Here is a 20,277-nt window from a genome sequence, read left to right as displayed (position 1 = left end):
TTTCTTTGTGTATATTGTTTGCCTTTGTTAAAGCCAGCATATAAAAGCAGTTATTTGTCATTTAGAAAATATATATAAGTAAGAAATAGAAAAGTGGTAACATCTACACATGACTGGATTAAAACATGTTTGATATAGTTGGAAAATAATCTAAGTGGAATAAATATAAATTGTGTTTTGGAGTAATAAAATGAATATAAATTATGATGGTGTTTTTGTATTAAATTAAAGTGTATAAAAAGTGTCAAATAAATGTCGATGTGTGTTTGAAGGAAAAATTAAATAAAATAGATATGCCTTCACCACATTGAATGGCGCCGGAACCCGGGAAAGGAAACTTAAAGGAATACAAGAAGTCTATAAATGTTAATCAGATAAAGGATTTTAAAACTGAAAATAAATATGGCAACAAAGGCAGTGATTAGAAGCAACAAAGGCTTGCGGACAAAGTACAGAAATGCATTGAAAATTGAGCTGGGAAACGCCTCTGAGTTATTGGGAAGTGATGTAAGTGAAGTGGATTTGTGTGAATTAACAACAAAAGTGAGTAAGTGTATAGATTTTCTCGGATTGTACTCCGCAAAATTAGATAAACAAAGAGATAAATTATTGGAAATGATAGATGAAAGTGAAGAAGAATTCATTGAAGAAGTATTGAATGATGATTTTGACTTGAGTGAAACAGTTGAAAAAGTGTGTATTGATTTGAAATATTTCAAAGATGATCTAAGAACAGCAGGTAAAACAGAAAGCAAGCCTTCTGAAGTTTTCACGGATGAAAAAATGTTCGAAATACAAAATCAAATGAAAGAATTCATGTTAAATCAACAGGCTCAGCAAAAAGAGTTTATAGAGAAACAAATTAAACGCGACACTGATAAAACGTCTGTCAAGTTACCGAAATTGGATCTTGTTTCATTTGGTGGAAATAAAATTAAATGGCTTGAATTCTGGGATTCGTTTGAATGCACGGTTCATAGTAACAAGAGGTTGTCTGATATAGAGAAGTTTACTTATCTTCAAAGCAAGCTGTTTGGAGAAGCAAAGAGTGCAATATCGGGACTACCATTAACCAATGCAAATTATCATGTCGCTTTATCATTGTTGAAAGAGAGATTCGGGAATGCACAGGAAGTTGTAGACTTGCATTACTCTAAGTTAGTGAATCTGACTCCTCCGATGAACAAAACATCAAGTCTACGTGTGTTCTTAGACCAAGTAGAAAAACATTTAAGAAGTCTTGAAGTGCTTGGAAAAGATGTGCAACAGGAAGTATTTGTGTCAATTATTAAGTCAAAACTACCAAAGGAGGTGCTGTTACAGCTTGAAATACAAAAAGGGACAACAAAAGAATGGACTTTAATATTCTTGAGAGAACGAATAAATCAATATATAGTTGCTCGTGAGCGAACAGATCAAGATGATAAAAGAAGCACACAGCATGACAAAGCTCCTCCTATCAACAGATATAGACAAAACACGAATGACATAGCTGATAAAACCCTTTACAAGACCAAATTCAGCAGTGCAAGTAGTTCCGGATACAGGAAGTCTAGTAGCGAAATGTTACTGGCTCAAGATAGAAAAGCGGAAGTGAAATATTCAGCTAGACAGTGTAGATACTGTGAACAGATGCATTGGAGCGACGAGTGCCCAAATTACCGAACAATTGAAGAAAGAAAACAGAGAATAAAAGGCAGTTGCTTCAAGTGTTTGAGAAATAATCATATTGCAAAAGATTGCAAACGGAACAAAGTTTGTGTTTACTGTGGAGAAAAAGACAGCCACCACAGGAGTCTTTGTCCTCGGACAATTGTTTCAAAGTCCTTAAATGAAAGTGCACATTTGTCAAATGAGAAGTTTCAGGACGATAAAGAGCAGGAATGTGTTGAAGAGAATGCTTTGATATCTGGTGATGAAATGGTGCTCATGCAAACGGCTAGGACAAATGTGAGAAATAAAACTGGTGTATGTGAAAAAGAGATAAGACTTCTGTTTGATTCAGGATCTCACAGGACGTACGTAACTGAGAAATTGGCAAAAGAGTTAGGCCTTGAAAAAAAGAGAAATGCATGAGATAAAACTGATGACATTTGGTAGCAATAAACCTAAATTGATCAAAACCCCACTGACAAAGTTACAAGTAAAACTTAAGAACGGTTCCTATGTCACACTTAGTGCAAATATTGTACCAAATATAGCCGGAACTATGTACAGGAAGCCTATGAAGGTTGTGACTTCTTCCTATGAAAACCTAGTGAGCACACTGGAGTTAGCAGATACTCTGCCAGTTAGTAGTGAATCAATTTCTATAGATTTGCTTATCGGAAATGATTACTACTTAGATTTTATATTACCCCAGAAAATTGAAATACAACCAGGACTGTATTTCCTCGGGTCGAAACTTGGATGGCTCCTAAGTGGTCGCACATTAGACTATGATGAGGACAGTTGTGACACCAACATGCTCATATTGACTCAAGGTACAAATTGTGCCAACACACAAGTATTTTCGTCAGTGGATAAGTGTTTACCAAGAAAACCCGACTTGGAAGATTTCTGGAATGTAGAAAGTATCGGGATAACAGACAAACAAACAAGCACATGTGATGAAAAAGCCAATGATGCTTTCCAGAAAACGTTGATATTTCGCGATGGGACGTTACCACGTAAAATGGCCTTGGAAGGAAGAAAACCCAGTACTACCAGAAAACCGTGAACTTGCTCTTGGTCGATTAAAATCGTCCATAGCACGCATGAAAAACAAGCCCGAGTTAATGTCGAGGTACGACAGTGTAATTCAAGATCAACTCGCAAATGGAATGATTGAAAAAGTGGACAGATGGAATGTAACTGGACGAAAACACTATATTCCACATCAAGCAGTTATTACACCGCAGAAGTCAACAACCAAAATTCGAATAGTATACGACGCATCTGCCAAATCTAGACAAGGAAATAATTCATTAAATGAATGTTTATACAGAGGTCCAGTCATGATTCATGACCTTTGTGGCATACTTCTTCGTTTCCGGTTGCATAAAGTTGCAATGATAGCTGATATTGAAAAAGCTTTTCTTCAGATAGGATTGCAAGAAGATCAAAGAGATGTTACAAGATTCATCTGGCTGAAAGATATCAATAATACATCGGTAGGCAGTGAGAATTTACAAGAATATAGATTTTGCAGAGTACCATTCGGTGTTATTTCTAGCCCTTTTCTACTCGGGATAACTATAGAACATCATCTAAATTCGTACAAAACAGATATTGCTACTAAGTTGAAAGAAGATATTTATGTGGACAATCTGATTAGTGGATGTTCAAATACCAAAGAAGCATTACAGTTATATAGAGAAGCTAAGTCAATGTTTCAAGAAGCATCTATGAATTTGAGAGAATGGATTTCCAATGATAGTGTTGTAAATGAAAACATACCTGGCCAAGACAAAGCTGATTGTAAAAGCATGAGTGTTTTAGGACATCAATGGAATATTGAGACTGACTGTATGTCTTTGAAACTTGGAAAATTTGTTCCTTATGAAAGTGTAACAAAGCGACAGGTGTTGAAATCAGTGTCATCAGTTTTTGACCCTCTAGGATTGTTATCACCTGTAACCGTCAGAGGAAAAAATGCTTCTTCAATCATTATGATTAAAAACCTCGATTGGGATGATTCGCTTGACAACGATGATCTTGCAAAGTGGTGCGTAATACAGTCAGATCTACAGAAGCTTCAAGAATGTTCATTGACAAGATGTGTAACGTTAGGGGACGAAAATGTAAAATATACATTGTTATGCTTTTGTGATGCTTCAGAGAAAGCATATTGTTCAGCAATTTATTTACTGCAGTCAAGTAAAACGGAAACAAAGAGTGAGTTGATATTTTCGAAAACTAGGCTAGCTCCAGCAAAAGGCATGTCAATTCCAAGGTTAGAAGTTATGGGTGTTCTAATAGGTGTAAGATGCCTGAACTTTGTAAAAGAACAACTGCAAATACCGCTTCAATGTTCCTATTTATGGACAGATTCACAGTGTGTACTCAAATGGTTGGAGTGTGAAAAGAATCTAACAGTATTTGTACGTAACAGAATAAATGAAATTAAAAGTCATACAAGCATCACATTTAAGTATGTAAGGTCCAAGGATAACCCTGTTGATATTGCAACAAGAGGAAGTACTCTTAAAATCTGATGGATAATAATCTGTGGTGGCATGGCCCGCAATGGTTACACAATCCAGAAATTGTTGGCCAGATCCAGAGTTTGAAATAAAAAGTGATTCAGAGGATGTATATAGAAGTGAGCTGAAATCCAAGATAAGTAAAGAAAGTAGTCTGTTTCAGTCTGAGAAAGAAACAAGTGATATAACTATACACACTCCATGCAAAATCAACTGAAAGATTTTCATCAGTTACAAAGCTCATCAGAGTAACGGCCTTGGTCCTCAGATTTGTAAACAAGTTGAGAAAAAGGTGTAATGAAAATGGAGTTCTTAAAAATTATGAACTAAGAGAATCAGAGAACAAGTGGATCAAATGTGTCCAAAAGCAACACTTTGAAGATGTGTTCAATGATATATCAGGAAAAAGGTCTAATAATTTGCAACGCCAGTTAGGACTGTTTATTGACAAAAATGGTGTGCTACGATGCAGTGGGAGACTGCAAAACGCTAACCTTGATGCAGATACAGTTACTCCAATCCTGCTTCCTAAATACAACAGATTTACATCTCTAGTCATAGACAGAGCTCATAAGCAACTCCTTCATAGTGGGACATCACAAACTTTGAGTTACATAAGGTATAAGTATTGGATACCAAAAGGGCGCTCAGCAGTGAAATCAGTTATTTCTAAGTGCTCAATTTGTCGAAAAGTGGAAGGAGGACCATACAGAATGCCTGTGATGCCACCTTTGCCGAAATCACGTGTTACAATATCTACCCCATTTTCGAAAATGGGTATAGATTATTTAGGTCCGCTCTACATCAAATCACAAGGCAATACTTGTAAAGTATGGGTTTGTTTGTTCACTTGCCTTGTTACAAGAGCCATTCATTTAGAAATGGTACAGGATATGTCATCAGAAGAGTTTATTCTAGCCTTGAAAAGATTCATTTCTTTAAGAGGTCAACCAACTGAAATCATCAGTGATAACGCCATGCAGTTCAAAAGTGCTAGCAAAGCATTGAACACAGTGTGGAAAAGAGTTCTGAAAAGTACGGATGTTCAAAACTTTTCCGCCAATAGTGATATCAAGTGGTCTTTTATAGTTGAATTAGCCCCCTGGATGGGAGGCTTTTACGAAAGACTCGTAAGCCTCGTCAAAAGAGCACTTCGAAAATCTCTTGGGAAGAAATTATTAACTCTAATTCAACTACAGACACTACTTAAAAAAGTGGAAGCAGTTGTAAATACAAGACCGCTGGTCTACATCGGTGAAGAGTTTGGCGAAAATGTTCTAACTCCTGCTCATTTTCTATGTTTAAATCCTAGAATTGTAACACAATCCATTGAACACGACCTCGACGAGAACGACGAAGATTATGTTCCACATGAGAGCACAGAGAATAAACTTCTTATGATTTGGAAGAAAGGTCAAAAGTTGGTAGACTGTTTCTGGAAAACTTGGCGAAACGATTACTTACTTAATTTACGTGAGAGAACGCAAACAAAACTGAAATCCAGCAGAATACAATCACAGAGTATGCCAAGTAAGGGTGAGGTAGTTCTGATTAAGGACGATTGTCCAAGAGGTTGTTGGAAGCTTGGAAAAATTACAGATTTGTGTATAAGCAGTGACGGAAATATTCGGTCAGCTAAAGTGAAGACTTCCTCCGGTCGTGTTTTAGGACGACCACTGAGTCTCTTATACCCCCTCGAAGTAAGTAGTGAACAAACTACAGAACCAACAGAGAAGGACAATTCTGCGGGGGAGATTCCTCGCATACCAAGCGACCGGAAATCTAAAGAGAATGCTCGAAAAAAGATCCGTGTCATTTTTGAAAATTAGTAATTATGAATATCCAAGAGTGTCGTTTTATCAAATTTTGAAATATGAATTATTTTAATAGACAGTAATATAAAGTTTTAGTGTTATATTCAAGGGTTTTATTCTGAAAGTCTCAGTTTGTTATAATTTTTTATTAAAGAAGTATTACATTTACATTTCATCAAAAATTTTAAAAGAAATTTAGTGTTATTTGGCCGTGTCAAAGTTCAACGGAGCCAATAACTACACAACTCCTCTAATTGTATATGCGGCGCCGTCCGAAACTATTCAGTACATTTGCACGAGGATTTCGTGATAATTTTATGTTCACTCGACATATATACTTTGAAAAGTGTAGCAAAAGTTTAGTTGCTTTTACACAGCTGATACACGTTAATAGATTAACTATGTTTAACTGTGATACGTGTGGGTCATCCTACAAGTACATGTACAAAAAGAATTTATACAGACACATACGAGAAAAACACATGACATTGGAATATTGGAACTGTACTGAAAATGAGTGTAAATCAAGATTTATCAGGCGAAGTTATTTGTCTAGACATTTAGTTTTTAATCATGGATTTAGTAAGGTTAAAGCAAATATGAAGGCAATAAATGCTCGCAGAGGTGACGTATCGAATACGAGTACAAAGGGTGCAACAGAAGATGTCAGCGACGACGACACTGTGCTCGATTTAATAGCCGAGTTGCAAGATTTGTCTGACCAGGATTTTCATGTAAATACATCGCAATCTGTAGATGAATTTATATTCGACGTAGATGAATATGTTACATGTGATTATGCTTTGGAAACAAATGCTGGTGTTGTGAAAAATTTAGTGGAAGAGCCAAAAAATGTAGTGGAATGTTATGATTATGAAAATGTGCAGGAAATATATAAAAATGAAAACATCCAGGAAATAAATGTTTTCAGAGATGGGCAAATAGAAAACGTGGTAGAAATTCGGGAAAGTAAAGAATTCAGTGATATGCAGGAAAAATGTGATTGTGAAATTGTGCAGGAACGGAATTATTCCAGTAGAGTAAAAGATGGAGATACTGAATTTGCTAAAATGAATGATTATGAAACAGATGAGAATAAAATTCAGAAAAATAAATTCAATGTAGGCTGTAAAGAATGTTACAGCGACATAAGTTCAGATGAAAATGATTCTGAATATCTGGTGGATTTAAACAACAACAACAACAACCAAAAAATATATCCTGGAGGCAATAAATGTGAGGAAGGAACAATTACATTATCTACTATGAAAACAAAAGTAGAAGTATATGAGTTAACTTTTACCAAAGAAACAAAGTATGTAGATGAAAAAGAAGTTGATTCAAATATCAGTGTTGAAAAGGATTATTTTGCTTATTTCAAGTAAATAGTTTATGTAAAAAAAAACAGTAGATAATTTAAACAGAAAGTAAAACTGGATTATTTGTTTATCTTTGTGTCGTGGGAATGTTGCGAATATCGCAAAGACTTTAATATTACTATGTGTTTGATTATCTGAATAATATTTGCATATTGTTATTCTGTAACTAAATTTAGATTTCGGAGCATTCTGCTCCTCCTTTGTTGTATATGTATATGTATATATGTTAATTCAATAAACTATGAATGAAAACTCCTCTCATTGTATAAGGCTCCACTCTTTGTACTATTTAAACTTTGTATAGAGGAGCCTGCTCCTTCCATTGTGTGTATTGTTTGCCTTTGTTAAAACCAGCATATAAAAGCAGTTATTTGTCATTAAGAAAATATATATAAGTAAGAAATAGAAAAGTGGTAACATCTACACATGACTGGATTAAAACATGTTTGATATAGTTGGAAAATAATCTAAGTGGAATAAATATAAATTGTGTTTTGGAGTAATAAAATGAATATAAATTATGATGGTGTTTTTGTATTAAATTAAAGTGTATAAAAAGTGTCAAATAAATGTCGATGTGTGTTTGAAGGAAAAATTAAATAAAATAGATATGCCTTCACCACAGCACCCTTGATTTCTATAATGAAATAATCGATGTGAATAATCAGCCTAAGGTCATCCATCGCGGTCAAGTTGCGACTACTATACTGTGCGGTTTTGTTGTAACCAGCTGAGTAGGTGCATCATGTGTGAGTAAGTTCTGTATATTCATATGGGACGGACAGCACCTTAATGTCCTGGGGATATGTAAATCCCTCTGCATAAATGCCTGTGCAATTGCCTTACACTTCCCAACAACTAATTTATTTCTCATCACCCTTTCTCTTACATAAGACACAAAGCTTGATGGAGTAAGAGGCTGACTAAATATGTCTAACTTTTATATTTTTGGAGACTTAATTATCTCATTAGGCAACTGAAATCTTGGTAAAGCTGTTCTGCATTTATTGCACACACACACACACACACACACACACACACACACACACACTCTTGTTCTGGCAAAGCCCGCCCGCTTAGCTCAGTAGGGAGAGCGTTGGTCTACGGATCGCGGGGTCGCGAGTTCGATCCCCGGGTGGGGCGTATGTTCTCCGTGACAATTTGATAAGAGACATTGTGTCTGAAATCATTCGTCCTCCACATCTGATAATTCATGTGGGGAAGTTTGCAGTTACTTGCGGAGAACAGGTTTGTACCGGACTACTGGTACAGAATCCAGGAACACTGGTTAGGTTAACTGCCCGCCGTTATTGTACTATTTTATTGAACTGTCAAATGCATATTGATTACATGGGCGGTGCACAGAATATTTTAATCTTCGGTTGATTGTCGGTACATTCCGTATAGTATACGGAAAGTAACCAAATTAAAATGGTTAATATTTAAAGCGTGCATACGCATATACGCAAGTGACGATAGCTCAGTGGTCATCGTCAATAGCTTGAAACCTGGAGATCTTAGGATCGAAACCGTTCAGAGCCTGTTTTTTTTTCTTTCTTTTTCTTTTTTTTTTTTTACAAATTTCAAGAAACTCTTTGTACATGTACATTTTTATCATGTTTATGCAATGTTCCCTTCATTGTATTTTCACAAGCATCTTTTTATGTTTTTATCTCGATTTTTTTAATTTCTCATTTTAAACATATGTTTATGTTATTTTTATTCACAGTTCATTTCACTACATTATAAATTTCACACATATAAATACAACTAGCTAAATTCATCATTCAGTTTCGCTCGCGGTGTCGGTACTGCTGTCATCGGAGTCATATAAATCATGTAAACAATTAAAAATGAAAAATAAAAATGTTCTCCCTAATGGGCTCGAACCAGGGATTTCCAGGATTTGAGTCATGTGCTGTAACCACTGGTCCACAGATACGAACGACGAGTACGTGTTTCACTTTCAATACTAATAATGAAATTTGGACACTTAACCAAAATTTCTTTCCGTAAAACATACGGATATCACCGAAGTTAGGCCGAATATTACAATATCGAATGAACAGAGCGTGTAATGTATGCACATTTGACAATTAAGAAAATAGCACAATACATAACTGAAATACTGTTGAAAAACGGCGTTAAACCCAAAACAACAAACTTGTTCTTTGTTTGTTTGTTAGGTTGGGTTTAACGTCGCACCGGCACATTTTAGGTCATATGGCGACTTTCCAGCTTTGACGGTGGAGGAAGACCACAGATGCCCCTTCGTGCATTATTTCATCACGAGCGGGCACGTGGGTAGAAGCACCGACCTTCCGTAAGCCACAAACTTGTTCTGGCAAATCTCCATTGATAATTTGTTTTGGAAAAAAATGAACATTTTACTTTGGTTAGTGCTGTTAAAGCGTGGGCTCTATTGAAATAACTGATCCTATTTGGTCGTTCTGTGTTTAGAAAAACAGTGAATTTTCACTTTGGCCATGCTGAGAAAGCGTGGGCTGTTTATTGTTCTCCGTGACTATTTGGTAAACGACATTGTGTCTGAAATCATTAGTCCTCCCCCACTGATTCATGTAGGAAAGTTGGCAGTTACTTGCGGAGAACCGGTTTGTACTGGTCAGAATCCAGGAACAATGGTTAGGTTAACTGCCCGCCGTTACATGACTGAAATACTGTTGAAAAACGGCGTTAAACCCAAAACAAACAAATACTAACAGAGTCAATATTAGACAAAATATATTTTGCAGAAAACTTAAGGTGTCTTGTCCAGATTTTGTTACAATCTGTCTAGTACCAATTTTTCATCACTTAATATACACAAATTTTGTTCAGCTGGTAAAATTTCTGCAATTTGTTCACGCCACAAAATTAGTCTTTGTACATTCATATTATTCACTGTAGAGACTGATGGAAGTCTGTTTGCTTTCAAACCAACCAGACTAAAACAGATGCAATAACTGCAGAAACATTGCTTGTTCTTACGTTGTGTCTTAACAGACTATATACACACTCCTGTGTAGCTGCATTAAAACATTTAAAATCATTACCATAGAGGATTACAACATCTTTGTCTTGAGTATTCTCCGAACATTCATTTTGTCCCTGTAATTTTCAATTTTCCTTTTTCAAAGTGTCTATTTCAGTCTTCAGATTATGTATTTTGTGCTTTCTTTACTGTTACTTTATCAGTCTTTATTCAACTTTTCTTTTCTTCATTGTTTCTTGTGTGTGTGTGTGTGTGTGTGTGTGTGTGTGTTTTCTCAAGATGTGTTACTTGTTTTGTTTTTTTGTTGTTTTTTTAGCTCACCTAGTGACAGGGTGAGCGTTTGTGATCGTCCGTCCGTCCGTCCACAATTTCTTGTGAACATAATAGAGACCACAATTTGCAAAAGCAATTTTGATTAAACTTTTACAAAACTTGTATTGGCATGATATCTCGGTTTCTTACGAAAACTGGCCAGATCCCATTATGGGTTCTAGAGTTAATGACCCTTAAAGGACCAGAATTTGCTATTGTGCGTGCGTCAACAATTTCTTGTCTGCACGATAGTGGTTTCATCTATGATTTTATTTTAACCAAACTTGCACACAACTTGTATCACCATAACATCTTGTTTCCTTTCTTGAACTGGCCAGACCCCGTAATGGGTTCCAGAGTTATGGCCCCTGAAAAGCAGAAATTAGCTGTTTTAACCTTGTCTGCACAATAGTAGCTTAATTTATAATTTGCTTTTTACAAAACTTGCACATAACTTGTATCATCATAAAATCTTGGCTCCTTTCTTGAACTGACCAGATTCCATTATGGGTTCCAGAGTTATGGCCCCTGAAAAGGGCATGAATAAGCTACTTTTACCTTGTCTGCACAATAGCAGCTTCATTTATGATTCAATTTTAACCAAACTTGCACACAACTTGTATCACCATAAGATCTTGGCTCTTTCTTGATCTGGTCAGATTCCAATATGGGTTCCAGAGTGATGGCCCTTCAAAGGGCCAGAATTAGATATTTTGACCTTGTCTGCACAATAGCAGCTTCATTTGATTTGAATTGAATCAAACTTGCACAAAACTTGTATCATCATAAGATCTCGGTTCCTTTTTTGAACCGGCCAGATCCAATAATGGGTTCCAGAGTTATGGTCCCTGAAAGGGCCAAAATTGGCTATTTTGACATTGTCTGCACAATAGCAACTTCATTTATGATTTGAATTTAATCATATTAGTGTCACCATAAGATATTGGTCCCTTTTTTGAACCGGCCAGATCCAATAATGGGTTCTAGAGTAACGGTCCCTGGAATGGCCAAATTTAGCTATTTTGACCTTGTTTGCACAATAGCAGCTTCATTTATGATTTGATTTTGCACACAACTTGTATCACCATAAGATCTCGATTTCTTTTTATACGCCCGAAGGGACGTATTATGTTATCGCTACGGTGTCCGTCTGTCTGTCTGTGTGTTGGTAAGCAATTTCCCTTCCGCTCTGTAACTCTTGAACCCCTTGAAGGATTTCAAAGAAACCTGACACAAATGTTCACCTCATCAAAACGACGTGCAGAGCGCATGTTTCAGATGGCTCACTTCAAGGTCAAGGTCACACTTAGGGGTCAAAGGTCATATGACTTTGTTTTGTGTGTATATTGCTCTGCATTTGCGTTGCATTGCAGTGCTCTTGTTTTTATTTGGCAGATCCTTCTTTTGTTCATTTACAATATTTCTTTTTAATGACTTCCCTTTTATGTTACTATAAATAGCTTATTTAGTAACTTTTTTATTATTGGCCGTAGGGAAAAACCGAGACCACTTTTCTGTGGTACAACATGGACGGTACCTCCAATTTTTAGGTGTATTTTGACATATCTGTACCTTGTAAGAATTTTTTTTCTTTTTGGTTAAATGTCTTCCCTTTGTTGTTCCTGTCCTTTGGACTTATGGCTATAGAAAACTGATTTCAAAACAATTTTACACAAGACTAGTTTTCCTTGGGTGACCCTCTACTATATTTCTTCAAAAAAAATTGATTTAGCGAAAAACATGGCCCCCAAGGGGTTTTGCTTATTTTCCCTATATGCCTATACAGAACTTTAGATCTTTTTGTCAGATACTGCCGGTCCGTTTTCAAAATAATTTTACACAAATGTTTCTTGGTTGACCCTCTACCAAATTCCTTCAAAAAATTTGATTCATCGAAAAATTGGCTGCCTGAGGGAGGGGCTTATTTTCCAATATGGCAATATAAAAAACTTCTTGTATGAAACGACTGGCCTGATTTGAAAATTATTTTATTTGAAGTAACTTTAAGAAAATTTCAACAATATTTTCTCATAATTCTTTAAATTGATCTTGATTACGATTTCTTGACCTTCTTGTCCTTAAGTGCAATGATAACAGGTGAGCGATATAGGGCCATTATGACCCTCTTGTTTTTTGTTGTTTTTTTTTTGTTCACTTTGCTTGGTTAATGTACTTTTCGTGGGAAGTCTTGTTCTTTGTTTACTTTTCAAATTCTTATTCTTTTTGTCATTTTCTATATTTGCTTCAGTTATAGCTGTCTGTAGATCATTTGCTAGACCATGTATAACATTTTTTGCTGTGAACATGTCCTGAATGTTTGCTGATTTCCTTTCCTTTTCTGTTTATTTTTTTTTTAATTCAAATGGAATACTTTTAGGAAACACTTATTTTCTTTGTTAAATTCTCCTATTTTTTGATTGAAGGCTTTGATTTACTTTTATTTATCTTTCTGTAATCGGATATTACTTTTGTCAAAGATTGTTCTAAGATATTTAATTATACCCCCACAAAACGAAGTTTGGGTTGGTGGTGGGGTATATAGTTTGACTTTGAGGTCTGTAGATAAAGGTCAAGGTCACAGTGACTCGGAACACTTAAATGGTTTCCATATGATAACTTGAGAACGCTTGGGCTAGGATCATAAATTTTGGTACACAGGTGTAACATGAAATACAGGTCAAGATCTGCTTTGAGGTCAGTAGGTCAAAGGTCAAGGTCACAGTGACTCGGAACAGTTAAACGGTTTCCGGATAATAACTTAAGAATGCTCGGGTCTAGGATTATAATTTTTTGTAAACAAGTGTAACAAGATAAAATACAGGTCAAGTTCGATTTTGAGGCTAGTAGGTCAAAGGTCAAGGTCACAATGACACGAAACAGTTAAACGGTTTCCGGATGATAACTTGAGAACGCTTGGGCCAGGGATCGTGAAAATTGATAGGCAGATTGGTTAAGACCAACAGATGACCCGTAATGATTTTGAGGTCAGTACGTCACAGGTCAAGGTCACAGTGACCCGGTACATTTAAACGGTTTTCGGACAATAACTTCAGAACGCTTGGGTCCAGGATCACGAAACTTAATACGGAGGTTGTTCATGATCAGCAGATGACTTGTATTGATTTTGAGTTCCAAAGGTCAAAGTGACCCGGTATATTCAAAGTTTTTTCGGACAGTAACTTGAGAACGCTTGGGCCGAGGATCATGAAACTTCATATGGAGGTTGATCATGACCAGCAAATGACTTCTTGATTTTGAGGTCAGTAGGTCAAAGTTCAAGCAAGTTCAGCTTTGACATTGGCTTAGTTCTGTAACAAGGCCATATTGTGGGGGTATAATTCGTTACTCCTGTGACAACTCTAGTTTTACATTATCAGAAGCTAATGACATGAGCAATTTCTGGCATTATTTTCTTTCAATATCTGTGTATCTCTTTACAACATCATATTTTTCTATTGAAGACATTAGGAATTAATCACTGTAGTAAATCAGAGGTGGAAGACTAATGATTTCAGACACAATGTCGTTTATCAAATAGTCACGAAGAACATACGCCCCACCCGAGGATCGAACTCACGACCCCGCGATCCGTAGAACAACGCTCTTACCTACTGAGCTAAGCGGGCGGGCTGATCAGAAGTATAACTGTGATGGAGCACACATGTAAATTCTTATATACCAGTGTAAAGGATTTGTGACAAGGAGTAATGTGAATGATTTAATATTAATATAAGCTTTTATGTCCAAAATTGGATATGTTTAACCTTGTAAAAGGTCACATGAAAGTCAATGTCATACCGGTACATTGATTTAAATGGAATCAAGTAAATGCTTTAAACTTGTATCTACAATGAAATGTACTATAACATTCTTACAAAATTAATTTAAAACTATTTTTGACATGGGTTCAAGATATTAAAGAAAATGGCTTGAATATATCTTGAAACAAAATTCTTTGCAAAAAGTAACATTATATTGTACAGAAATCTGAAATGACAGAGGATATGTTTTGGCTCACCAAATAAAACGGCTAATACTGTCAAATTTACTACTAATTCAAGGGGGCCTCCGTGGCCGAGTGGTTAGAGTCGTTGACTTCAAGCTATTTGCCCCTCATCGATGTGGGTTCGAAACCTCATTTGGGGCGTGGATTCTTCACGTGAGGAAGCCATCCAGCTGGCTTACGGAAGGTCGGTGGTTCTACCCAGGTGCCCGCTCGTGATGAAATAGTGCACGGAGGGGCACCTGGGGTCTTCCTCCACCATTAAAGCTGGAAAGTCGCCATATGACCTAAAATTGTGTCGGTGCGACGTTAAACCCAACAAAATAAATAAATAAAACTAATTCAAGCCTGCAATCTTCACCATTTGTTGAAAGGAATGTTTCTTGCTAGTAAACTACAAAATATTGACAATAAAAAACATCAAAGACATGTGTATAGATACCCTAACATAAACACTGAAAATTACAATATATCACTAAAATTGTCTTTCTCTATCATTAAAAAAATTGACAGAAGTAACAAATTTACACCCGCATGTGAACAAGTATATATTGTCTAACCCTTGTCAACTTTTAAGTTACACTATACAAGTACAGTTCCTTCTTCAGGTCATACAAATGAAATCTTGAGACCTCATCAAGTAGTTAAGAGCAGTACAATTATGAAACCATATATTGTAATTTAGTATAACACTGCTTATTATTAAAAGGTGCCAGATTTCTTTACGCTAGCACATCGTTTTAATTTTTGGCCAGTTATAAAAAGTTATAATATAAATTATTTTCAGTAACAACGAAGGCAAACAATTCCTAAAAAATCTAAAAAAGGTATAGCTGAAGTCCACACTAAACTGCTTAACATGTAGACATATGTCAAACTAGAGCTGCTTTCGAAAAAAGCACATGTATCCAACAACCGCCTTATCATGTCAATAATAAGTCTGTCTTCACATACTGTTTACTCACTACAAATATACCTCTGAAGAGTAAAAAAGTTGATTTTGTGTAATTCAAGGGCCATAATTCTGAAGTTCGTTGGAAGATATTCAGTGTTTGTTAGTAAAATTAAATGCCGCATGTAAATAACTCGCCCAGTAACTATTTCAAATGTCATATTCATAGAAAATTAATTTTAAGTGGTACTAGTAACTGGAACTTTCATGCGTAGATTCCAGTAGATTAATCTAGATTCTTGTTGATTACAGTAAAGAAGTAGATACTATTATTCAATGTAACAGCACAAATGTTGTAAAAACATTTCATTTCCCACAACTTTAATGTTCGATGTCAAGACGATCTCTCCTATAAGAATCTCTTTCTTTCATCATGTCTGAATGAAAAAGAATTTAGAATAATACAGAATGATATTTTTTGGGACACTTGTTTTTGCATTTCATTGACGAACTAACTTAATCTTCAGGAAATCATAAGGGTGTTTTCTGAGTGTTTTTAAGTGGTGAGGGTTATAGGAATGGTCTCCGTCCGTCTGTCCGTCCGTAACACTTTCGTGTCTGGTCCATATCTCCTAAACCTCTTGAAGGATTTTCATTAAACTTTGGTCAAATGATAACCTCATCAAGAACTCATGACTAAGCTATGTTATGTCAACTCAAGGCCAAAGGTTTGACCTCTGTATCTCGTAAACCCCTTGGAGTTTCATGAAACTTTAGTCAAATGATCACCTTATCATGATGTTGTGCAGGGTTCATGAGTCAGTCGTGTCAGTTCAAGGTCAAGGTCACAGCTCAAGGTCAAATGTTTACCCCCTTCAATTTCAAATACTGATTGGGGAGCCGATCGCACGGTTTTATTAAGACTTTATAGGGCTTTAATTAGATCTAAGCTGGATTACGGTTGTATTATTTATGGTTCCGCAATATTTACAAATGTTAGATACCATACATTATCAAGGTCTTCGTATTGCTCTTGGTGCATTCCGAACATCGCCAGTTGAAAGATTATATGCTGAAGCAAACGAACCATCTCTTTACACACCCCGAGAAAAACTTTCACTGCAATATGCTTTAAGAGTGCCTGCCAACAAATCCTGCTCATGAAATTATTTTTAAACCAAAATACTCCGATTCATATGAGGAAAAACCAAAACAAATCAAACCGTTTGGATTTCGCATACAATCTTCTATGAATGAAACTGACTTCAAATTCGATGGTATTAAAGAAAATTCAATTCCAGATACACCACAATGGACCCTTCATACCCCTACAGTTCTTTTCGATTTGAAAACTGCCATTAGGAAGTCTGAAACAAACCCTGAAATATTTAAGTCCAAATATCATGAAATCAAATCAACTTACAATGACTATTTTGCAATTTACACAGACGGTTCAAAAGATGAATCAAAGGTTGGCTGTGCTGCTGTCAGCCTCTTTCATCAATCAAAATTACGTTTGCCAAATAATGCAACAATATTTTCAGCCGAGGCCAAAGCTATTGATTTAGCTCTAAATTTTATATGAAAAAATAGTGCAGAAAAATTTATTATCTTTTCCGACCCACTTTCTGTTTTACAGTCAATTCATAACCGAACTATGGAAAATCCATTCATTCAAAATATTCTTCTCAGGCTTCATGAACTATCTTTAAAAAGTTTATCATATTTTGTTGGATTTCTAGTCATGTTGGTATTGGTATTCATGGAAACAAGGATGCTGATATTGCAGCAAAGAAATCCCTTTTATTATTACAATCTAATTTGAAATTACCACATACCGATTTTAGGCCAAATATAAACAAATACGTTTTATCCAAATGGCAGTCGTCATGGAACCGTGCTTCATTCAATAAACTTCATGATATCAAACCGACTCTAGGGAAATGGCACTAAGGGAACAGATCTGTTCGCAGGGAGGAAGTTGTTCTTTCTCGCTGTCGAATAGGTCATACCCGTTTGACTCACTCTTACCTTTTGAATAAAGAAGATCAACCCGAATGTGTACCATGTCAAACACCGCTAACTATTAAACACATTTTAATCGACTGTGTGGACTTTGCTACACAACGCAGTACATATTATGACGTTCAATCTTTGAGAGAACTATTTGACAACGTTTCAGTTGGAAATATTTTATCGTTTTTAAAGCAGATAGGAATATATCAAAAGACCTAACACTTCTTATTTTTATTTACATCTTGCAATATTATTTTGTTTGCAGCTGATATTTTAACACACACGTACATACATTTTTACATTACTGTTTTTAGATATGCCATTACATTTTTAGATGGATGCTTTTAGATATGTTTTACATTATTCATAGTGTTGTTTACATTTTTACATGGATGCTTTTAGGTATGCTTCACATTTTTACATCAATGTTTAGGCTTTACAGTTGGCGTTTGCAATATGACTTCTTCTCAGCGATATATGACCATTTTGTGTCGATTCGCCGTAAACCCAACTCACTCACTCACTCACTCACTCACTATCGATAACAGTGGCAGGGGATTGAGCTGTCTTTCAGACTGCCTTGTTAATACTAGAGAACATATCCTATCCACTTACCTTTCATAATCAGCTGATTGGCTGTAACCAGACTTTTACCCTCAGTCAGCTGCAGCTCATCAATACTTGTGTAGTCATCCTCTGTGACCTGCTCAAAATATAACTTGCATCAAACCTTAAAAGTAGATTAGTGGTAGTAGTGAAAGTAAATATTTTTATACGCCCGTTTGAAAACGCCCCTGGCGGGCGGGCGGGCGGCGTCCACAGGCTTTGTCCGGAGCATCTTCTTCATGCATGGAGGGATTTTGATGAAACTTGGTACAGTTGTTCACCATCATGAGACGGAGTGTCATGCGCAAGAACCAGGTCTAAGGTCAAGGTCACAGAGGTCAAAGGTCAAATTCAAGAATGACTTTGTCCGGAGCATATCTTCTTCATGCATGAAGGGATTTTGATGTAACTTGGCACAATTGTTCACGTGTCATGCGCAAGAACCAGGTCCCTAGGTCTAAGGTCAAGGTCACACTTAGAGATCAAAGGTCAAATTCAAGAATGACTTTGTCCTGAGCATATGTTCTTCATGCATGGAGGGATTTTGATGTAACTTGTCACAATTGTTCATCATCATGAGACGGAGTGTCATGCGCAAGAACCAGGTCCCTAGGTCTAAGGTCAAGGTCACGCTTAGAGGTCAAAGGATACAAGAATGAAAACTTTGTCCGGAGCATTTCTTCTTCATGCATGGAGGGATTTTAATATAACTTGGCACAAATGTTCACCACCACGAGACGGAGTGTCATACACAAGAACCAAGTCTCTAGGTCTAAGGTCAAAGTCACATTTAGAGGCCAAAGGTCAGATACAAGAATGACTTTGTCCGAAGCATTTCTTCTTCATGCATGGAGGGATTTTGACGTAACTTGGCATAATTGTACACCATCATGAGATGAAGTGTCGTGCGCAGGTCCCTTCTAGAGAATTACTTCCCTTTGTTGCTACTATAAGTAGCTTGTATTGTAACTTTTTCATTACTAGTCGTAGGGAAAAATCGAGACCACTTTTCTGTAGTACAACATGCATGTTACATCCAATTCTGATGTGTATTTTGACCTATCTCTACCTGGTAAGGATTTTTGTGTGGACTTAGAATTTTTTGGGGGGATTTTTTTTTAAAGAGTAACTTCCCTTAGTTGTTACTATAAATAACTTATATGGTAACTTTTTTATTATTGACTGTAGGGAAAAACCAAGACCACTTTTCTGTGGTACAATATAGATGTTACTTTTAAATTTTAGGTGTATTTTAAGGTATCTCTACCTGGTAAGGAGTTTTTATGTGGATGTAGAAAAACAAAAGAATTACAATAATTACTACCACAAAATTAAAATTCCATTTGCAAACATAGGTGTTAGTGTAAAGAAATTTGCTGTGACGGGCGTATATTGTGACATTCTGGCACTCTTGTTTGTATAAGTTATATTAGCATGTATACCCTTCTGAAGATTAAGAAATTCGTAAATGTTATTGCTTTTGAAGGTACGAAATTCTTGACTGTAAAGCCATTTGTTTTAGTCTACATGTCATGCATGATACAGTGTATATGCAATGTACAGGTTTCTCAGGACTGATACCAGCAGCTGTTCTAAAGTTAGTAAGATTGAAAATGAAGAAAGATCTAATGCTTCTACAGCTTCATTTTATATAATTTATGTTCTAGACAAATCTGCTGCTTACCTTTTGCATAATAGCAATCATTGCCTCTTTCAAAAGAACTTTGTTAATGTAGTTTTCCGATTGACTGAAAGAAAAGGAAGAGACTTCCTCAGCGAAGCATAAAAGTCCAGTAAATGCATAAATATATGTACACGTACATGAGTTTTTGTTTTATCATACTTGCACATTACAGAAATGCTTTATTGTCTGTGCCTGATGTTTTACATTTTGGTAAATGAATCACATATGAAATAAGAACTGCATAAAATGTACCAAAAAGATGGACGTTATGGTCCTATATCGATCAACCGAGTATCTTCGGCCCACTCAATCAAAGCTGATGATTTCAAACGCAAAAGATAATATCTAGGGTTCACAACTTTTTCCATTAATCAGTCTTTGTGACCTAGTGTTTG

The 20,277-nt window shown here is 36.0% G+C and overlaps 2 protein-coding genes across 2 annotated transcripts; both read left to right on the top strand.

Annotated features, from left to right (window-relative positions):
- The first annotated feature begins 402 nt into the window (after nucleotides 1-402).
- On the top strand, nucleotides 403-2,076 carry LOC123535786 (uncharacterized). Its single transcript, XM_053520573.1, has one exon. It carries the CDS (start codon nucleotides 403-405, stop codon nucleotides 2,074-2,076), a length of 1,674 nt encoding a protein of 557 aa, XP_053376548.1.
- Nucleotides 2,077-4,227: 2,151 nt separating this feature from the next.
- LOC123535785 (uncharacterized) lies at nucleotides 4,228-6,013 on the top strand. The gene is made up of 2 exons (XM_053520572.1): nucleotides 4,228-4,363; nucleotides 4,587-6,013. Exons 1-2 carry the CDS (start codon nucleotides 4,228-4,230, stop codon nucleotides 6,011-6,013), a joined length of 1,563 nt encoding a protein of 520 aa, XP_053376547.1.
- The last annotated feature ends 14,264 nt before the right edge of the window (nucleotides 6,014-20,277 follow it).

This window comes from Mercenaria mercenaria, chromosome 12, assembly GCF_021730395.1.
Source record: "Mercenaria mercenaria strain notata chromosome 12, MADL_Memer_1, whole genome shotgun sequence".
Taxonomy (NCBI): Eukaryota; Metazoa; Mollusca; class Bivalvia; order Venerida; family Veneridae; genus Mercenaria; species Mercenaria mercenaria.
The sequence above is the reverse complement of the archived record's forward strand: the minus strand, read 5'-3'. Positions and strand labels throughout refer to the sequence as shown.

Coding starts and splice junctions, on each gene's coding strand:
- LOC123535785 (XM_053520572.1), top strand. CDS start 4,228: ATGGTTACACAATCCAGAAATTGTTGGCCAGATCCAGAGTTTGAAATA. Junction 4,364..4,586: donor TCAGTCTGAGAAAGAAACAA/GTGATATAACTA, acceptor ATGATATATCAG/GAAAAAGGTCTAATAATTTG.
- LOC123535786 (XM_053520573.1), top strand. CDS start 403: ATGGCAACAAAGGCAGTGATTAGAAGCAACAAAGGCTTGCGGACAAAG.